This window comes from Mytilus edulis, chromosome 2, assembly GCF_963676685.1.
Source record: "Mytilus edulis chromosome 2, xbMytEdul2.2, whole genome shotgun sequence".
NCBI classification, from domain to species: Eukaryota; Metazoa; Mollusca; class Bivalvia; order Mytilida; family Mytilidae; genus Mytilus; species Mytilus edulis.
The window spans coordinates 5719177-5742109 of NC_092345.1; the positions used below are offsets into that span (position 1 = coordinate 5719177).

The 22933-nt window shown below is 31.0% G+C and overlaps 1 protein-coding gene across 3 annotated transcripts in view; it reads left to right on the forward strand.

Annotated features, from left to right (window-relative positions):
- Positions 1–22933, forward strand: part of LOC139511297 (GTPase-activating Rap/Ran-GAP domain-like protein 3) — a 213585-nt gene that overhangs the window by 185746 nt on the left and 4906 nt on the right. For all 3 annotated transcript variants that reach the window (XM_071297920.1, XM_071297921.1, XM_071297922.1), the window contains exons 10-27: positions 1783–1886; positions 2577–2688; positions 2983–3028; positions 5182–5288; positions 6866–6981; positions 9751–9852; positions 10512–10586; positions 12070–12133; positions 13502–13549; positions 14430–14528; positions 15265–15378; positions 15943–16106; positions 16602–16754; positions 17793–17859; positions 18266–18346; positions 19188–19306; positions 20070–20148; positions 22674–22870. In XM_071297920.1, coding sequence (XP_071154021.1) covers positions 1783–1886; positions 2577–2688; positions 2983–3028; positions 5182–5288; positions 6866–6981; positions 9751–9852; positions 10512–10586; positions 12070–12133; positions 13502–13549; positions 14430–14528; positions 15265–15378; positions 15943–16106; positions 16602–16754; positions 17793–17859; positions 18266–18346; positions 19188–19306; positions 20070–20148; positions 22674–22870 — 1847 coding nt within the window. The remainder of the gene's footprint in view (positions 1–1782; positions 1887–2576; positions 2689–2982; positions 3029–5181; positions 5289–6865; positions 6982–9750; positions 9853–10511; positions 10587–12069; positions 12134–13501; positions 13550–14429; positions 14529–15264; positions 15379–15942; positions 16107–16601; positions 16755–17792; positions 17860–18265; positions 18347–19187; positions 19307–20069; positions 20149–22673; positions 22871–22933) is intronic.

Sequence of the window (22933 nt, forward strand, 5' to 3'; positions counted from 1 at the left end):
TCATAATTTTTATGTCACCGATCGAGATAATAAAACAGAGAAGTACCGAGGTGCTTTGTCAAAAATAATAAAAAGCCAAAAAGACACTTTATAGACGTTGAAAAATATAACACTGAATCAACCCTACAATTTGATATATACATAACGTAATAAACGTTACCAACGGTAGTGTCGCCAAGGACATTGTTAAAACGTCGCCTGAAGATTGCCAGAAGGCATGAAAGCGCTAGTGACAATATTTTAACGAACTGTTTTTATTTGATGTGAAATGTAGTTTGCGAATTTTGTTTTTTTTTAATATATATATATAAGTACGTCTGAGTCAGTGACAACTCTACAACAGATGTATTCATCGAATCGCCATCAATGATGGTGATACATGGCTGTGTACATAATTTATATACAACTCGTCTAAACATCAACCCAACAATGTTAGATCTACAGATTACAGATCTAACATTGTTGGGTTGATGTTTAGACGAGTTGTATATATTAATATTAATTTTCGAATTGGCACATAATACAACGAAATGTCACTCTTGCATACAAATGGCACATCAATATAATTAATTATCTGTGAAATCGTCCCCCACCTTCAATGATGATTCTAAATTATAAATATAACCAAAAGTTGTTTATCTATAGATAGTTAAAGTCATAAGAAACGAGTAACTGGTGAAAAAAATGTTCATCCAATTCTTAAACCAATGCATGTATATATCATAAACTTAGTCCTCTTTGCACGATTTTATCATTTTTTACGCAAATATATCGTATAATCTTCAATTTTTTTTCTATCTGTCTGTTATGATTTAACAAATATGGCTACTCATTAAATGCCGTGTTTTGAAGCCGAAGTTTACCGATTGTCACCTTATAAAAAATAATCAACAAAAAGCATGGGTATTTAGCACGTGTTTAACATATACAATCAGGTAATTGTTTATTTTAATGACAGTTTCATGCGTATTGCGACCACCGGATTTTTACGAGGAGGGTCACGATTTATATATAGTAGGTCACTATGCATACGGAAAATATGTCGGAGAATTGCTTCCTGGCAGCAAGCAATTAAAAATAAGTAAACTTCTTCTAAATGTGGACAAATTAAAGAATTTTCCTCAGAAAAAAGTATATGTACATAAGTTGTATAATGAAAACTATCCATTTAGTTTTAAAAAACATATGCATATTTTTGTTTCATATGATTTTAAGACTAATGAAAGCTAACCCAATGTAAAAATATTTCTTTGCAATTTTTTAAAACTTCCTCAGAAAAATACTCGAGCCACTTGACTTTCATAGCTCAAAATTAACGTTTTTACACAATATTTGAATAAAGTAGTTGAAGATTATTCGCTTCTCAAAGTGTAAGACGCAATAAAAATCGTATGCTTGCACCATCCTACCGAAATACGGATTTAATTAAGTCCTGAACATTTCGACATTTCTTCGTATATTTTGAACAAAACCGGTTTTAACCAAATCACAAGTACGTGTTAAGATCCGACTAAATACCTATTTTCCTATATGGTCAGGTAAAGTTGCTACATTATAATAAAACTTTTATCTATGTTTCGTGCCCTCTCTTGTAAAGTAAACATTATATAGGAAGGCCTATCATATCTATGACGGGATTATTAGGCCTCAACTTGTTTTTGTTTATTTTGCTTAAGATATTTTAGAGATGAATGTCTACTCATTACATATTTCGTTGTCATTTTACTTTACGCGTTTTTATTGTAAGTTTTGTTGATAAAGTAATCTATTTTTGTTTTACAGCTGATTCTACAGGTACGGAGTCTGTGTACACAGTTTACGAGGGACACGAAATAATGTTTCATGTATCTACAATGTTACCACATTCCAAAGAGAATAAGCAACAGGTAAGATATCTTACAAGCGACATACCAGTAGTTTAGCTATTATTAAATGAACAACTTAGCATAAAGATAATTTGAAAAGAATAATTAAAATAGCAAAGGTGTTTACTACTATACATATGTTTTGGTCAATATAATTAAAACATTTTGATCTTCTAAAAGTTCTTTTCAATCTATATAGTAATTGGTGAAGTACAGAATTATTTTTTGGTAAAGAATTTATGTTCTAATGGATTCTAACGAAATACGAAATGTCTTAAACACTATATGTTATTGTATGGAATGTTTTTGAATTACTAGTACACGATATTGTTTTTGCATTTATAGTATTTGCAGGTTTCTATGAAATACTATTTTCTAATCATTGCATATTTTATAGGCTATCTTTTAAAAATATTCTCAATTTGTAGTTTGACATTTCTGTTTAGAAAGGTTATAATAACAAAACGATATCTTATTTCAAAAGCTGGAGAATTATTCGTGTTATTAACATTTGAAATTTACCATACAATGACTTTATGTTGCACATGTTAATAAAAGCAGACCACTTTGTTTTGAAAGAAACACATACACCAAAAACATATTGAAACAAACACAAACTCAAACACAAAAACATAAAAATGAATTAGACTGAATACAATAACAAATAAAAACTTTAATTAATGTTTGATATCATTTTCTTTTCTATTTTAGGTTGAACGAAAACGTCATATTGGAAATGATATTGTAAATATTTTATTTTATGAATGTGATTCACCCCAAAAGTGTAATTTTAAACCTTCTATGATGAAAACTCGATTTACTCGTATCCTTACAAAACATAAATACACCTAAACAGTCATAATTTGAAAACTGTAAGTAATTTGATATATTTGATTTGTATAGCAATGTATAGTGTGAAGATTATAATAATTATTATGTGTAGGCTGGCAATTCACTTGTTCATGCTTCTGACTTGAAAAGTTATTTATTAGCCCACTTTGAGTGTAACTTATAATCAGCTAATCATATTTTCGCAACATGATTTTTGTAAAGGAAATGACAAGAAGCGAAATTTTTAAGAAAATTAAAATAATGTGTTCCTTAATAGCAAATTCAGATATATTTGCTGTTGTTTGCTTTTGTAAAGACGATTTAACATACAGGTAGGTAACATAAGATACATAGAAAACTTATTTTATTTGAATACAAAAGGCAACTTAAATAGAACGATTCTTTGGTATCTCTCTTGTTGATATTAACTAATTAAAGAACTGTTAGCTTTGCTATGATATGCTTTGGTATGGATATTCACAAAGCACCCACCACATTTCATCACTCATATGACAAGGGAAATCCACAAGTATATTGATGAAGAAAATATCGATGTCAAAGTGAGTGTGATAAGTTTTAATAATACGAGTGTCAGTACTACTTAAAGTTTAGTAGCAATAAATAAAGGCAACAGTAGTATACCGCTGTTCAAAACTCGTAAATCGATGGACAAAAAACAAAATCGGGATAACAAACTAGAACTGAGGGAAACGCATTAAATATAAGAGAACAACGACACAACATAAAAATGTAACACATACAGAAACGGACTTAACATTAGACAAAATCCAATGAGAATAACAAATATAACATCAAAACCAAATACATAAATTTGGGATAGAAAAGTACCGTGACACGTCTTAGTAATGTGAATTCACACATATTAATACGATAGTTTTGAAAGAAACGGCCTGTTAACATGTCAATCTAAGAATGTGTTAATTTGACCAGAGAATTTAAACTGACGTAATACAACAACCGCTTTTACTGTGATATGTTTTCTTGAGATGTCAATTTTACGGAAACGACTGTGATGTCTCGTAATGGCGAACAAATAGTTATAAGATGTTTGTTGCGTCCATCAAAAGTCTTGTAAAGATCAGCAATAAGCAGAGTGTAGAATATATCCTGCGTATGAACATGACCGAAGAAACAAAATATGGACAAATATACACTATTCGTAAATAGTACAAAATATTAAAATGTAACTATAAAGTGAAGCTTTTTTTTCTTTTGTTTCTTAGTAAGCACAAATAAATTTTATATTTTCTTACAATTGCGAATATAAATTCTTATTTTGCACACTTTTAAATTGAACATTGACGGAAACAATAACTTGTATATGACCGTTCTCTCACAATAGAAGCATGATACACGTAGATCATACACGTGACTTTATCATGTTTATGTGCATCTATTTGTGCATGCACGCGTATAGTAAAAAGATTGATTGAAGATAAATAACTACCTGTTTTGTTTATAAATTGTATTATATATACCACTCACTTGATTTGGCCTTCCAACTGTTTTGTTGTGATGACCAATGATTGGTCTTATGAAGACGGAACGGCCTATAACGTTCATGACTGGTATCTTTGATGAGTTATTATGACATCAAATGTTTTAGGGCTGTTTTATTTCCCTTCCTTATTCGTATTATTTCACAACTTTGTCGATGTATTGCCAATTAAGTATCTCGATTTCAAGCTTTGCAGTTCATATTTGAATGAGAAGAAAAAAGACAATTGCTATTGGGTTGAATAAAAATAAACCGACCTGGCACTTATGTATTTGTTGATGATAATTGGATGCTTTTAAGATTTAAATACAAGTCTAACGAAGTTTTGTCTTTACTTTCACAGCTCTTTAGTGATTATAAGATATCATTGCTATGTCAAAGACAATTATCAGATAATGACATGTCTTGGTCTATAAATGTCATATTTATATGGTGTTTTAACAGCTTTTAACCTTTTCTAAAGGGTTCTAATTAAACACATTTTGAAGTAAACAGTTCTGCTTGTTAGTGCTTTGTGTCAAACAGTTGTGTTTCTTTAATTTCAAAGTTTGAAGTAAAACTGACATTCGTAATATAACAACTTATCACACTCCATTTGGTATCATTTTTCCGCGTCAAAATAGTTCATGATGTTCTATGTTGCAGTTTACAGACTACTTTGTCTTGTATATTTAACTGGAGTATAATTGAGTTATTGAGTCCTTCATATACTAAGTAAATCATTTTGTATTAGTTTGAATGATATAATTTCTTTTCATCGTGTTTCTCAAATTAAAATTTAGGTTATGTTTGATTTCATGTTACGTTGGCAAAAGCACGTGTACTTTTTATGATATATTATTTTGATAATAGAATTATAGGTTTCAGTATTTAGTTATTCATTTCTTTCATTTAATTGTCTTAACGTTTTTTTTGCTTTATTGAAGCCATTTGTATATTGTTTATATCTTGTGACATATTTTGTAGATTAAATGTATTATCAGAGGAATCTGTGCCCTTATTCGGTCCTCCACTGCCAACCCCAGCTGTCTTTTCGGATCATCAGGAATTCAGAGATTTTCTATTAGTTAAATGTAAGTGTTGACATTAAATAAACGTAAGTATGAACAACCATAATGCATTAGTGTTTTTCGATCTCAATATGCCACATTTACACAACTGTTCTATCGTTATAAGATGTCAAAAAAGTATTCTTAAAATACCTATCTAAAAGGCACAGATGGAAATCCATGCAAATGACAAGTTCATGCGTTTGCAAAGCGATATACTACTCACTGCTGCCTTTTATTATCAAACAACAGAGCGAATGAAAGAAAGATTCAAACGTTTCGTTAATCTAAGAATAAAAGAATTTACTGAATATCTCTTGACATTATGTCTTGTTTATACGCGTTTCTCAATATTTAGACATAGCGGGGGTTGAATGAAAAGCTTGCTTTCATAAACACTTATTAAGACTACGAAAACTTAAATTAAATTGGTTATTTAGACGAGTTATCGTAGGAATATAAAGAGAAATCTTCATTGATTTAATACTGCAATCGGATATTGAACGGATATCTAAGTCTGATTTTGTATTAGATGATTACTTATTTTTTGTTGTTCAGATAAGACGATCAACATTAGAATATTTAATGTATTTTGTCATTGATGTGGTCATTGTTTTTTGTCGATACATCACATAGATGAATCAAGCCAGCAAGCTATTAAAATAAAGATGATTTCATTTAATTTTCATAATAAAAAATTCATCCGATACATTGTGTTAAGGGGTATTGACAGTCAGATAAACATGACCAACTGGATCACTTAATTGGCAAAACATCATTACAAAATACAATAAAGAAGATTTTGTAAGATCACTGGAACAAGGCAGCAACTTTGTAAAACACAAACAAAATGTTTTCCATGTTTTGCTTCATTTTAACATTTCCGAGTAGTGTTTCGTTTTAAATATGCTTACTAGTATTGGGTACATGCATATTGTGCAGTTAAAGCAAATTTTGGGGAAAAAAGGAGGGAAAACTACCGTATACAGTTTGTAATTTCATCTCTTTGTTACATGGATTTCGCTTGCATATTACTTTATTTTCATTCCAAGGAAACATTTAATATAAAACAAATACTTGTGAAAATACGTGATTGACAGAAGAAAACGTTATTTGATATTTAAATATCCAAAAACTCAACAAAATAGACAAAAAATATTGATTAAACGTATTACACATTTCAACATCCTTCTGTATTTCAACATAGTTGGCATTGTACTACAACAAGAAAAATGGTCTGTTTTTTTTCTATCTATTTAGATGGTTTTTACGTTATCCTCTTTTTTGATTAAATGACACGACAACCATAACTGAACATTATTTTTATTTTAATAGTAAAAACATAAAGTTATTTTTATATTTCCGAAAAACGTCTAATAGATATAAAAAAAAATGTAGCGAAAGAAAACAACATAAGACATGTCATGCGTCCGTATCTGTTTTCCAGATTTAACCTCCACCAGGAACGCTTTATACTGAATTTTTATAAGCTAATGATGTATAAAAAAATAAACGATCGAGATGAATGACAAAAAGAAACTGTTACTGTACATTGTATCAGCAATGAAGAATTTACATGTTCCCAATACATTTTATTTCAGTGATAAATGGTGAAAAAGCAGCAGTAAATAACCCACTTTTCACACAAAAAAGAGAACGAACGTTAGACATGCTTATTAAAAACTTACATCAAGAATATATGTCAGAAATCAATAAGGTAAGTATATAACTATAGGTAGAAAATCAACAGATGGTCAGAAAGATTATCACTATAAGCGAATTAGCTGTAACCACAAAAGAAAGTATGATTGGGAATCAATAGGTACACAGTAAAACAAATAGAACTTCTTACAACAAAGTAATTATATTCAAATTAATCTGTGTACGTTATTGTATTTTATTTTACGCCATTTAGTCTCAGGTTAGAGCAATGTTTTACATTCCCCTTTTTTGTTTGATTAATATTGTATTTATGTTGTGTCGTAGATCAAAGAATTTTGTTCGGTGTATGTTTCCTTTTCTTTGTTAATATGTCTGTTTGATTGTGTTAAGCATTTCAAATAATATTTGATAGTTATCAAATGTACCAGGATTATAATTTAGTACGCCAGACGCGCGTTTCGTCTACATAAGACTCATCAGTGACGCTCATATCGAAATATTATAAAGCCAAACAAGAACAAAGTTGAAGAGCATTAGTGTGTCTTTCTATGTTGTAATGTTACACCACTGTTTTTGGGTTAAAGTAAAGGTTAGTTGAATTTGTTTGCATCTTTCATAAGTCAGGAGCCTGTTGTTCATTGGTTGTCGTTTTTTGATGTGTATCATCAGTGTTTATCGTTTCACTTTTTTATAAAGATTATACCGCTTGTTTTTATGTTTTAATTGTTTTACGCTTGTCATTTTTATGCCTATTTATCTGGCTGTTCGACTTGAGTCAAAGATTCATATTGAAGGCCGTAGTTTGACCAATAATTGTTTACTTTATACATATTGTGACTTGGATGACGAGTTGTCTGATTGGCACTCAAACCACATGTTCTTATTTCTATAAACTCTTTTTTGAAGTAAAACGCATTGCTATAATATCTGCGTCACATTTTACCATATCCCCATATAATAAACAAATTATGTGCTTCTTTTCATCATCTATGACATCATAGAAATGACACCTGTCAATTTGCTTTGCTTGAAATAAGCAGCTCAACGGTTGCAACTAGTGGAACTGAAAATGTCACTTACTGAAACTCCGGGGTTACCCCATCGAATTAAATGGTGTTCAGATTACGTTTTTTTATGTTATCTGTGAAGTGTTTTTGTAGTCTGTATCTTTGGTGTTTTCGTTTGACAATAGTGTTATCTGTGTTTTTAGGGACGGATGGATTGTAATTGTCCTCTGGTTGTTTTCCTTCTTTATAAATTTTTCTCAAAGGAATGGCAGCAAAAGAAGACGTTAATCATTCATCGTGCATTTAATACCCCTCTGGCTGTACCACATAGGTTATTAGGCAATTCATTCTAGTGAAATCATTTATCGTCTAAACGGAAATAATTGTTTTTTTCAAGGACATATGTATTAAAGAGTGTAATTGTAAGTTCAGGTAGTTAAGTCTTAACGCAGCAGTCTAATAGCTCACATTCACAACGAGTTGTAAGAACCTACCATAGTAACGGATATCGCCAGTCATTATCATCATGTTTTAAATATTATACTTAAAATACATAAAATGTGTCAATAACTGTCATTTTATATCATATCGGGCATTTACAAGTTTAATTCTGAACAATAGAATTAATTGACAATTTGACATCATAAATAATAACGATGAGTGAAAGTAAATGCCAAAGGTATGACACGACTTTTAGCCAATATTTCAAATTAAGCTGAAAAAAGGTCTAACATATCCTGTTATCTCTATGGAATGTGTTATAACATCTACAATACACTGCATGTACAATCAAACTTAATCAATCACTGATGTATGTGAACTATTCAAGTTTATAACGTGGAGCACACTTGAATCAATTTTTAAGTTTATAAGGAGACAGGATTTGTCGATGTGAATAGTAATCACACACAAAAGTAACACAAAGCAAGAAACTCTTGTTTCGATATACAACTTCTCGCAAACGGAGCACCTGAGATCACCCCTAGTTTTTGGTGGGGTTCGTGTTGTTTATTCCTTAGTTTTCTATGTTGTGTCGTGTGTGCTGTTGTTTGTTAGTCTTTTTTCATTTTTAGCCATGGCGTTGTCAGTTTGTTTTAGATTTGTGAGTTTGACTGTCCCTTTGGTATCTTTCGTCCCTCTTTTTAAACACTTCTTTAAGGACATTTCTAAATACTAATTCACCAACGTTTTTCAAGAGTAAAATATAAATCAGTAAGTATGTAACAAGATTATCAGTTATAAACTGGTTGCTAGAATAGCAGTATCGACATGACCAGAATGTTCAACTCTGTTGATCAATACATATCTATATATGACAAGTGTATTAACATCAGCAACAATTTCAGTTTAAATGCAGACAATATTAATGTTAATATAAAATGTCAACAAAAAACAAATTTGAGTTGCTTCCCTCTGAAAGGCATCGTGATTCAAAATATTTTAAAACTATTTTTCAATCGAGCTGAGGAAAACTCGGTAAAGTCTACATTTTACGAAAATACGTTTTTATACTCCCTCTAGGGCCATTCTCTTTATCAATCGTTCATTCGTCTGTTTGTTCGTCTGTACCACTCCAGGTAATCTTCTTGGTTTAGGTATTGTTTTGATGATTTGGTCGTCCAATCATCTTGAACCTTAATACACATATTTCCTATGATGTCATTTTGCTAATTTCTGTCCATAGAAAATGATCATGCGACTGAAGCACTTGTGTACTATGATCACATTCTTTATATGTTGAGTCTTTGTATCTTTGGCAATTTCATTTACATTTTATAACTACTAAGCAATGTGTAATTTATTATATTATATTATAGAATAATCTGCTGTATCGTCGTGCATTTAGTGACGTCATACAAGATGTTCAAAGTTCACGGAAAGAAGAAGCTAGACGTTCGGAGTTTGTACGTGTAGGCCAGGTAAGGAATTGAATACTAGTATACCGTATTTATGTGCATAGATAAATATAATCTACCAAATTTAAGAACACATTTTTAGAATTGTCACTTCATTTATAAATAATTGATCTTTGTAAAATGATGATTTGTCTTGATCTAATATTATATGGTCATGTTGAAAAAAATTTAAAAAAAAAAAGCCACTGAAAAGACCTTAAATGAAATGTTTAGTTATATTTTCAAGTTTAATTACAATAAAGATTAGAGCTAAAGTAATTCAATACACCTGTACATCAGACAGGGGTAGTCCATATGTAATTGTCTTTTGGTTTTTATGCATGATTTGTCACAAGATTCTAAAGTTGAACCCATCAGAAAGAAATATCGACAAATTTACAGCAATAAGAAAAAATATTGCCAACGTTACACCCATAAGAAAAAATATTGCCAACGTGACACCCATAAGAAAAAAATATAACCAGAGGTATGACAAATAAAGGCAACAGTAGTATACCGCTGTTCAAACTAAAATAAAACTGTTTATCAAGTTAAAAACTTTTTGTATAACATAATTGATAAATCAATATATAAACCTTTACTTTATATACTAGCATTTAGGTTTTGCTGTGACGCATGCATTTCTCATGTTGTCTAAATATGTTTTAATCAAACCTTTACAGACTTTAAAGTTGAAAACAATTATAAAAGGTGACGCACCAACAAGTACAGTCACCACTGGTATATTGAAAAGAGAGGTTAGTATTGCTTAAATGTTTCAGGTAATAAACCTGATTACTTTGAACAGTTGATTTATCAATATGAAGGATTTTCATATCCAAGGAGTATATTACCCTAGCCGTATTTGGCACAACTTTTTGCAATTTTCGATCCTTAATACTCTTCAATTGTTTACTTGTTTGGCTTTGGAAGTTTTGGTCTGAGCGTCACTGATGAGTCTTTATGAAGACGAAACGCGCGTCTGGTGTATTAAATTATAATCCTGGTACCTTTTATAACTATTTGACAATTTTTTAATATATGATAATAAAAAAGATCTGTAATTCGTAGTTGACTGACTATATCACATATTCAGTAAAGAATACTATTTAAGATATCTATATCGTTCAATATTATTTAATCAATACAGTTAAAGTTACAAAATAAAAATTTTCACTAGTTATCGGCAGGAGAATAGATATTTATATAATATCTTCCGCCCCTGTTTTGCCTTTTTGTTGTATGATCAATTCTATATTATTATATTGAATATTTATTGATCAAAATGCAAGAATCAAGAACTGTGTTCAATACAAAGAAACACAACCCTGTTAGCGTTTTTGAATTACTAAAAATCTTTAGAAAACATATCCAGCGTGCGCGCAGTGATAATTCTAGAAACGGATCTGATGAATTTAATAAAAGCGTTGTGCATGCTTCACCTTTCAAAATAGTAATATAATATTAATACCGAATTCCAAGGCAAAATCAAAAGTTCAAACCCATTAAACAATGGAAAAACAACTGTCATATTCCTGACATATGGGTTAAGACAGTTCTTATGTAAAAAATAGTGAATTTAATCCTTGTTTTTATTATAGCCCAACGTCTTGTTTGTATGACAGTCGCCACAAACTTCCATACATAAAGGCAACAGTAGTTCACCGCCTGTTCGAAAGTCATCAATCGATTGAGACAAAATAAAATCCGGGTTACAAATTTAAGCTAAGGGAAACACATCGACTATAAGAGGAAAACAATGAAACAAAAGAAACACTAAATTAAACAAAAAACAAACGACAATGCAACACACACAGAAACGAACTATAAGAATCACAATATTGACAACATTTCGTGTACAAAACAAACAAATATTATAGGTAAAATTGTTAAAATAAAAAGGGTACAGCAGCCAGCATTGTGGTAGAATCTTAATTACTATAAACACAAACGCATATGTCAACAAAGAAAAATAAAATGACATAAAGACAAAGCTGGTTATGGAAACAAGAATACAAAAAATGACCAAAACACAACAACACAATGACATGATGTATTGAACAACGTCAAAAAGAATATTACCATAAAATAAACTAAACAGCAAAGGTTATTGATGTACAGAGACAAATAAAAGAACACGATACATAATTACAACTAATCTAAAGTTTATTGATTTACAAATTTTTAAAATAGCTGTTTATAAATAAATTACTTTATATCAATGGTTATCTTATCTTTCAGCCATGGGAACCTCAGGAATGTTTCAGTGAAATAAAAAATCAAATTATATGTGGAGATTCATGGGGTAAGTGGAATTCTATCAACTCAGGTACTTTGTTTTGGCTCTCAAATACAAACGGAAACTAAAGAAACAACAATTGAAAACAATAATATAAAAACCAATGTAGAGAGGCAATTACAAAAAAATAAATAGTACATGGTGGTTGGTTTGGCTTGGTTTAATGGCATGTAAAACCGACTATGAAATAGCGGATGTCCGTCCGTCGTCCGTCAATCTGTTCGTCTGGTATTAGAGGCGCACTTCAATAAAAAAAAAACAGGTTTTAATGATATTAATATCATACATTTACACCAGCTATGAAAACAACAATTAATTTACCTTATGTGCCCAACGCTTTCTTCTGGATTTATGGTCATCGGGAACGGTCGACGCCAAATATCTTAAAGCTTCGGAGACTCATTACCGAATATGTACTAACATGAGCAGTACAACACGACGGGTGCTAAATGTAGAACATGATCAGAGCAAATGATATCATCTGACATAAGTCAATCAGCAGCAGGATGTCAGAAATGTTTTAAAAGTTTTTGAAGATCCAATAAAATCTATGATTAGCTATTTCCCTTGGACATATTACATGTTTGCAACAAGAGGGACATTAGAATTTTGTTCTTTTATATCTTTAATATCAGACAATAGTATGACAATCAGGAATGTGTTCGTCTTAAAAGCAAATCAATCTAAATGTACTAATTCCATTTTTGCAGCCAAAAAGTGACATTACAGATATATAGTGAATACAGCTGTTTAATAGTCATAAATCGACTAAGCAAAAACAAATCCGGGCAACAAAGTAAAACTAAAGGAAACACATCAGCTAAAAGAGGAAAACAATGGAACAACAGAAACATTGAACTACAACAAAAACAATCGCCAACATATAGATACAGACTGAAAACATACATATATTAAAAACATGAATCAATACTCATCTTTCGGCGATGTGTACTGTAAAGTGTTAAAGCCATTTGTTTATATCAAACTACATATAGTGGTGTCATGCAATTCTTAATTTACAAAATTAATTGTGAAACTAAAACAAAATCATTGATTTATTTGTGCAGGAAATGAACATGATGCATGAAAACCTTTAATTATGCATAATCCTCATTTAAATACATGACTCATTCAAAACTAAAATAAACAATCAGGAAACAACACTGGCATAAAATTATAATTTGACGTTTTCACTATTACAAGTTTCGAATCATATTTTTAGACATTGTTCAGAGTTACACAAATATTCTTTATTTGCGTATTTGATATATTCGATTTAAACTGTAAAAGAAAAACAAAAACAAAAACAAAAAACATAAAACTAATCTGTAACATGACATTTTCAGCAATGTTCCTACTTTTTTTCTTTTTTAGGGGATAAATTATTGATAGTGACAGATACTGGTGTGCTTTTGTTAGAAGGTCGGTATAGTGTTGCTATTAGAGCATTTGCATTATTCAAGTATTTGCTGGCGTATCCGTATCGACGTATCGTATAACACGTATATGAGGAAAGGATAAATTAAGTCAAGTTGGTCCCGATGAAAATATGATGTAATGCATTTTATTTTAATTGAGATTGGGATAAAATCATTATTGTAAACAAATCTGTTCGATACGTATACGTCGATCCGTGCACGTATACTATTACGTGAATAATGCAAATGCTCTATTAATAATCATATTTAAAACCTGATCATGTCGTATTTCACTACTAATGTAATGTTTAGTTCTCATTGTTTATTACTGGCTCTGTTGTTGACGAATTTGGAAGCCTCCAATTCACTGACTAATATCATTATCAATGTTTTCAAATCAATTCAATCAGAAAACAAACAGAAGAAAGGAGATGTGAGGAAAACGTCACAAATTTAATGCACATGCAACGTATGTTTATTATACTATTTAAATGTAATTGAAAAATACAAGCAACTACAAAAGTAAAATAATAACACATATACTTTTAGGAAACAACCTCATATCAAATTACCTTATAGAAAATTCTTTAACATTAGTAGATTGGGATTTGAAGTTTGAGTTAGTGGAAATGGAAATGTCAAGAAATGTAGAATATCATTATCTTTTATTAAACTGAAATCATCTAATTGCTGCCTTTGTAATAGTTCGACCGAAACCGTCACAAGTATTTTACATTGTTATTTGATTGGTCTTAAGTTGAGTGACATTATTTACTTGCCGTTAGATATGTTTTAATGATGTAACTATAAATCATAATGTTATTTTTAGGGATAAATAAGAAATTATTTTATTTTTTAATCTTTGATAAATATGTTTTTTTCAGATGGAGTGCAGCCACGTTTATTGTTTGATAAATCCGTATCAGTGAAACAGTTAGACGTGGTCGAAGAACTCGAACTTGTATTATTAAGAACAGATAAAGGTTAGAACAAGCGTATACATTTGTTTTGTGGCAGCTGTTTTGTTCATCTTATATTACACACAGAGGATCAATGAATGAATACATTAAATGTGAGGGGTGCATGGTGACTAAGTAAAGGAGGGGTGAAAGATACCAGAGGGACATTCAATCTAATAAATCCAAAATAAACTGACAACGCCGTGGCACAAAAAAAAAACCGACAACCTACAAAACAATAATGGCATGACGTACAGCAATCACTAGTATTCCACACTGAAGTTTGAATCCTGCTTATTGCAGGTACATTCGACATTATTGACGAGGATTGCAATTTTTCCTGTCAAAGGATGTCTCTTCTCTCCGCGTACTGTCCGCTATTATATACAAAAGGTGAAGTGCGTCGAATACCAATAACCTATGACATGCACGAACATCAAAGGAATAAGTGTCCCCCATTGTTCATATATTTGTTTTGCAATGTGACCGTAACGTTTTGAATTATATTTGTATTAGTTCTATACTTTCGTTAATACCATATTAAGAACTCAACAAGGCTTGAACGAGGACCGCGAAAAGAATAAGAGAATTAGCAGTGATATAAAAATTTGCTCAACATAGAAGCAGGACAATGCGAAAATTTAAAAGATTGAAAATGGAAACGTTGAATGTGTCAAAGAGATGTTGTCACTATAAAAAATATTGTTAAACAGCTTTTTACCTTTTTTTTCTCATAAAACTATTTTTTGTGTTTTTACAGGTAGAGACGGGAAGGTTGCAGTTTTCCGATTAACTGATTTTGAAGGTGAAAAGAACGAAACTTTTGTAAGAGGACGTATTGATTGTAGGGACCATAAAATAGAGAAAACAAAAGGTATTATATATATACTTCTTGTCACTTTCCAAAGGGTGTCCAAATATGATCAACTGTTTTGAATTTCATCATGATTTTGAAATCTTTTCGGTATTTTAACATCATAATCGCATAGAAATACAATGACAATTTGTTTTCATACATTAACTCAATTCAAGCCCCATCGAAAAATAAGGATGATCACAGGGGCTCTGGAAGGTCCAAATTATTCCGATACATCGACAACGTTTTATTTAACTAAATATTTACACAAAACGAAAATATTGACTTTTTCTTTCATTAATTTATTTTTTGACACATAGAGGTGCATACGAGTTAATTGAGTCAACTAACTCTCTCTTCTTAAATTACTAGTTTCAATCTGATTTTTTATTATATATTTCATTTCTAATTAAACAATTACATATACATGTATATACGTCGATCTGGCTTTTGAATTATATAAGAAAATCAGATCGAACGCTAAATTAAAGAGAGTGATTTGCCATTACAAGGCGGACGATAAACTTAATGTAACACAATTTAACTGTCTATTTCAATAATATTTTAATTTGGTAATTCTAGGTTGCCATTTATATGCTCTGTCCAGGAGTGGAAGTAGCCACTTACGAATGGTAGTTGCTATGCATAAACGACTGTTATTGTTTACATGGAAACACTCGGCTGCTTTTACGTCATGGTGTCCGACAATGGATATTGACATATCAGATGGCTTTACATTTGTGAGGGTATGTATGCATTTATATATTTGTATAATACCTTCCAATTTAAACATTTTGTTTTTGTGAAGGAGGGAAATTTATTTCCGTGACATATACCAACGAAAACAAATTTTCTGTATTAAATTTACCATCTTTTTGTAGTTGCTGTGTCATTTACATACCCTCCATAGTATCTTTCGTAAAAAAGAAATAAGAAGCTTAATTGACGAAAAAGACTTTAAATTTTGAACACGTTTATATATATATATATTGTTTTCAATCCATATTATACATTCTGTTTATTTGTCATTCACTTGAAAATAAAAGAATGTATTATATCATCAGTTGATGCCATGGTCATAGAGTGATAATTCGTTCCAAAGAGATTCAAACACAATACATTAAAGCACTTTTGTCTTTAGGCAATTAGGGTTTCTTTGTTCGTCATACTTTTTATATACATTGCAGCGAAAAAAAATTAAAAAGCAAAATTTTTATAATGATCCATTTTTTCACCCTCAGGAATTACAATCGTTTGAAGTGCCTCAGCTTATTACTCTTGTTGATGAAAGTAAAGGAGACAATCAAATATGTGTTGGTTATAAAAATCAATTTGACCTTATCAATGAGAAAAACGGTGATACATTACAACTGTACAGCGTTGACAATAATAAGGTAAGAAAACAGCCATTGTATTTTAATAGGTTGTCAGAAAGTAGTTTTATATCATAATCTTTCTTTTGCACTGTGATTTGCAAGAATATTGATGTAATGATCTGTTCTTCCCGATCTTACAGTGTCAAACTATTGTCAGTTTTTCGTGCAGCTCGAGAAGGGAATTGGGATTCTATAAGAATTGGATTTATATGAACAGTAAAACCACTTGAATTAAACCAAAGAGTTTATACAAATAAAAAATGATAACGTATATACCATTACAACTATAACAATCCGCTAGTCGGTGACGCCTTCTCACCGGCTATGGTTCATCATTGGATTGAACAAAAGTAACACGAATATTGTGGATCTTCGCCGATTTTTTTTGTTTGGTTCGTGTTGCTCAATTATTAGTTCTATTAAGAAGTGCTTTTGAACTGCCTTTTCATTTTTATTATCGTCGCCATGGTCTTTTATTTTCAACTTATTCTATTTGTTTGTTGAAGCCTTGGATCAGAGTTCAACTAGGTTTTGATAAGGTTCTGAAACTCTATTATCTGATAGATATGGTGTTATATGTTCGTGTCCGAATTGTGGTGACTTACCGGATAAGTTCCCAATTCTTATTTGACATGAATAAAATTATAGCTTATGCGTAATCGTTTTTTTCCTACAATTTTTCTTTCTTGATATTCTAAAATATGGTGAAAGAGAGATGAAAGATACTAAGCGAGCATTCAAACTCATAAGTCAAAAATAATCTGACCAATCCATTGTGACAAAATAAAAAGACCAACAGATAAACAATAGTCTATAAAACACAACAAAGAAAACTACAGACTGAGCATTAATAACCGTACCAAAAAGGGGAATGTTCTCATGTGCTCCAGAGGAGTATGCAGATACTGATCTACATGTGAAATTCACATGTTTGGATTGAAAATGCTCTCAAACTATAATTTAAAATCTTACTTATGTATTACTATAATGCATGAATATCAATCTTGTTTTATAGTGTTATGTTTGTCAAAATATAATAGGCAATGTATTCTTTAGGTAACACTGGTGTCAGCATTAGATATATGCGAAGACGAAGAAGTAGAATTATTATTGAGTTATAATTGTAAGTAATTGGTTTTCTGAATTCAAAAACGTTTAACAAATATATTTTTTTGGAATTCAAATCCAATATTGGTGTCTTGCAAATTATGGGTTGCTTCACATGCAACCATGTGAGGTATCTATACGTCATTTGCATCAATTATACATCAAACAAGTTGTAATCAATCTGTTTCATTTTCAATATCAGCGAAAACAGAACCATATATGCATGCATCTTATTCATTAAAAATGTTCAGACTATACTTTTCACCAGTAATTTTTTCTCGCCAACCATTTATAAAACAATGTTCCCTAAAAAAGTTGCAAAAACGATCAAAAGTACCTTAGTAAAGGTTGATATATATCTGCTTCAATATGGTGAACTTGAATCTTCTGTTAAAATAATCAAACTGTTTTTTATGTTTTAGATGAAAGTCATTTTCAAAAATTGTCCGAAGAAATATCGAATGATTTTGATTTTCATTGGAACTCGGAACCGAAGTCTATTGGTAAGTACATATATCAGCTGGTTTACATATGAAAACAAATTGTTCTGGTTCTGGATAAATAACCCTCTTATATCTTTCGCCCCTTTTTAAATTTTAAGATTAATTTCTATGTTTCGAAATTCTGCACTGTTATTTGACTCTGTTAAAAAAATATTAGAATAAGAGAGTTGGGCAAGATACCAGAGATACATACAAATTATCAGTCGACAACAAACTGACGAAACAATGGCTAAACAAAAATTATCAATAGACAAACAATCTTACGAAAAAAACACAACACAGAAAACTGAGCAACACGAACCCCATAAATAAATTGGGTGATTGCAGGTGTTCCTGATGGTTAAGCAGATCCTACACCACGTGTGGCAGCTTTCGTGTTACTCATGTAGTACAAATCAGGTATTAAGTCTTGTTCGGTTTGTCACATTTGTTAAAAGGGGACGAATTGTAGTTAAGACATTAAAAATAAATCCACTATTAAGATGTTCCTGTATTATTACCCATAAAGTCATTTGCGGTAACATAACTGGACAATACTCTTTCGACATGTTATTTGATTGAACAGAGACGGATGACCACTTAAAATGGTTAACAACATACAATGTATATTATAGTAGGGGCCTTCGTCAACTTGTAGTTAGATTTTTCCTCCGTGTTGAAGGCCTTACTGTGAAAAGATTTTGAAATGCTTTAAAAATATTTGAAGTCTAGCACAAGTTTTGAAAATAAATATGAATGAAGATCGGTGGTCAATTTCTGCTAATAAAATTCCTTTCTTTATATCATTATTTGTATATAAAATATTTCATTAGAAACTATAAATCCAAGTTTTTGTTTTCAGTATGTGCCTTTCCGTATGTGCTTGCTTTTACACAAGACACAATTGAAATTCGACTAATAATCAATGGGAATTTAGTTCATACCATGACCATGCCTGATATTAGCCTCATTACATCGAAGGTACGTTGATAATGTTAGTAAAATAGTATTTAATAAAGTAAGTTTTATTACGATTCTATACGTAATTTGTTAGTCGGGGTTAAAACTTGTTAGTTTCATAAACAGAATACCTTGACTTTTCTAATATTCCTTCGTCAGGAAAAAAGTGTTAGACAATAAAAATGGTCAGCTATGCAAGATCTACATATATGTTAATGTGGCTGGCCTTATCAGTTCGGACAATTGTCATTTCTCACAGATTGATGACCTTTTTAGCGTTTCTGTCTGTTATCCGGAAAACATTTATAACTAGACAGATATGATCTTAAGTTAGATTGATCAGCAATACATGACCTAAACAACTATCAGTGTAACGTTTTTCATAAGCATCATTAAGATAACTAACCTTAAAGGACAATTTATAGTATTTCCTACGTTCAAATAAAAAGTTAGAACTGTATAAAATAACAATGGCCAAGAAGGGAAGATTAACCATTGGGACATATGTTGGAAACTGTATATAGATTGAAGAGTTCTCATAAAACTTTTCATTTCAAATTATCCCAAAAAACATTGTATCAATATTATAATTCTTTTTCATGGTTTTCATATCAATATAGATATTGGATGGCTGTTGTTTGCTCTTTGGTCGGGTTGTTATTTCTTACACATATTCTCCATTTCCATTCTCAATTTTATTTGGACTAATATTGTTAATAATTCCAACTTGTATTACGAAACTGATGAAAGTAAAAAATGATGATGCAGCGTGTTCTATTTTAAGAATGATATCTACTTTGGGAGTTCAGCAACTGACAGAAAAGATAAAGACCACTCATCAATAACCCTATCAACACCATCATGTAAGTTGTTTTTACTCATTATATATTTTGTCAATATTAGATGAAAAAGTAGTATTATCATGTTCGGTGAACATAAATTAGACAGAAATAAAGCAAGTCAATAATATTGATATTGTAAAACTCATGGTATATTTTACCCAAGAAAAGGAATACCGTAGCTTTGTTTATTTTGGGTTCTCAGTGCTCCTTAATGTCGTAACTTAATATTTTTGTTCAATCGAATATAAGTATTATTGAAGCATCCTTTGTGGACACAATTTTAATCCTTTTATCTGTGATGAATTCATCAAAAGAGGGACGAAAGATACCAAAGGGACAGTCAAACTCATAAATCTAAAACAAACTGACAACGCCATGGCTAAAAATGAAAAGGACAAACAAACAACAGCACACACGACACAACATAGAAAACTAAAGAATAAACGACACTAACCCCACCAAAAATCTAGGGGTGATCTCAGGTGCTCCGGAAGGGTACGCAGATCCTGCTCCACATGTGGCATCCGTCGTGTTGCTTATGTGATAACAAATGCGGTAAATAGTCTAATTCGGTACGTCACATTCATGAAAGGGTAGGGGATTGTAGTTACGACGTAAGAAACATATCCGATATCATTTGTGAAACGGTTATTCCATAACGGTCAACCAACTCGTGATGGCGTCCGTAAAATTTACGAAGGGATGATTTCAACTTCACCATTTGGAACTCTTGATTTAATAGCTTCCTTGTGAGCAGCAACCCTCAGTCAAGAAAATCATGATAGGAAATGCAAGCACGGGAATATCGTATCAATTGGGAGATATATATCCCGTATGCAGGTGCTGCTGGAAATTGCTACTTAGAAATGAAAAGTTCACAATTGGAAAGCTGAAATCATCTCTTTTGTCGTAAAGTTTTGTTTTCAACCGAACCTCATTGTCAATTTCTAGATGTAAGTCAAGATATGAGGCCGACTTAACTGTATCTGTAGTATCCTTTATCTGTAGCTCAATTGGATAGATGCGTTCCACATAGTCACCAAATTTTGAATTATTTAGTGAAAGAACATTATCTATGTAGCGAAAAGAAGAGTGAAAGGATATTGCTAACTTCTAATCTTTCTTCCTAAGAAGTTCTTGCATGAAGTCAGCCTCATAATAATAAAGAAACAAGTCGTCAAGTAGAGGGGCACAGTTTTTTCCCATTGGAATGCCGACAGTCTGTTGAAAAACACGTCCTCCGAACGTAACAAATATGTTGTCAATTAAAAAATCAAGCATCTTGATAATATCAGTTTCAGAGAATTTTTTGTTCGAATCAGAGTGATCCTTTACAAAGTAGGATTTATCCCTCCCTTAGACAAGATACTTGTATCTACGTTGGCCATTGTGTTGTTCATTATGATACATGGGATCTAAAAAAATTCTTAAGCTGTACTATTATGCATTACATGAGGGAGAGCCGAATTAAAGTTCATTTTCCTGTATTAATAATTATGATAAATTAAATCATTATAATATTTAACTGTAGTAACAACTATTTCAGTTTTAAATATTACTCTAGCCGAAATTTTTTTGCTTAAAGGTATTTAACAACCTGTACGTGTGTATACTATTTTGGATGTGTTGGGGTTTCGTTTTTAGTATTGAATAAGATAAGCGTTTTTGAGAATACGTTTGTCAGCATTGTCAGTTTCTGACATTAGTTACACAAACTATTGTATGTAGTATATATGATCTTTCGGTAAATCAGGTTGTAGATCTTCCTATTTTAATTATAACAGTTAACGTATGTGTTAATACTGGTAAATAAAAATGTCAATGCTTTACAAAGCAAAGAAATGATTTAATTCCATTAATTATACCACTTAGTTAAGATTTGTTAGAAGTGAAAATGTTCATCTCTTTCTTGCATATTGTGTTAAAAATTACTCTAATTGGTCACAAATTATGACTCCTTTCATAAAGATCACAATGTAATGAAATTTATATTCATAAATATGATCATGAACAACAGTTCATATTAACATAATTGTTTTCTTCCAAATTAAGCCATCATCACCCATGCTTACTAAATCCAACCTGGAATAATTTGTTGTTTCTGTTGCAGCAAAAAAACACTTACACACTTCATCCTCTATATGTTATGTGCTTGTGTTGGTTATTCATGATTTACACACTTCATCTTCTATATGTTATGTGCTTGTGTTGGTTATTCATGATTTACACACTTCATCCTCTATATTTTATGTGCTTGTATTGGTTATTCATGATTTACACACTTCATCCTCTATATGTTATGTGCTTGTGTTGGTTATTCATGATTTACACACTTCATCCTCTATATGTTATGTGCTTGTGTTGGTTATTCATGATTTACACACTTCATCCTCTATATGTTATGTGCTTGTATTGGTTATTCATGATTTACACACTTCATCCTCTATATGTTATGTGCTTGTGTTGGTTATTCATGATTTACACACTTAATCCTCTATATGTTATGTGCTTGTGTTGGTTATTCATGATTGCAGTTTGTATTTCAGGGTCCAGTCAATCGACTATATACAAAATTCCTCTATCGTGCCTTGCCGGCCACATTAGTAATGACAGGTTAAATCAGCGGAAACCGTCGTCGACTCCATTACTTGCCCCAATTACAAATGGAGATAAGACACAAGTAAAACGCAGTCCATTGGTGAGGTCTAAAGGTGGACTTAATCCACCAATTTATTTAGAACAAGTAAGTGTAAACATAAATTACATCACAGAAACTATTAAAATAATTTACAAATAAATTACGATT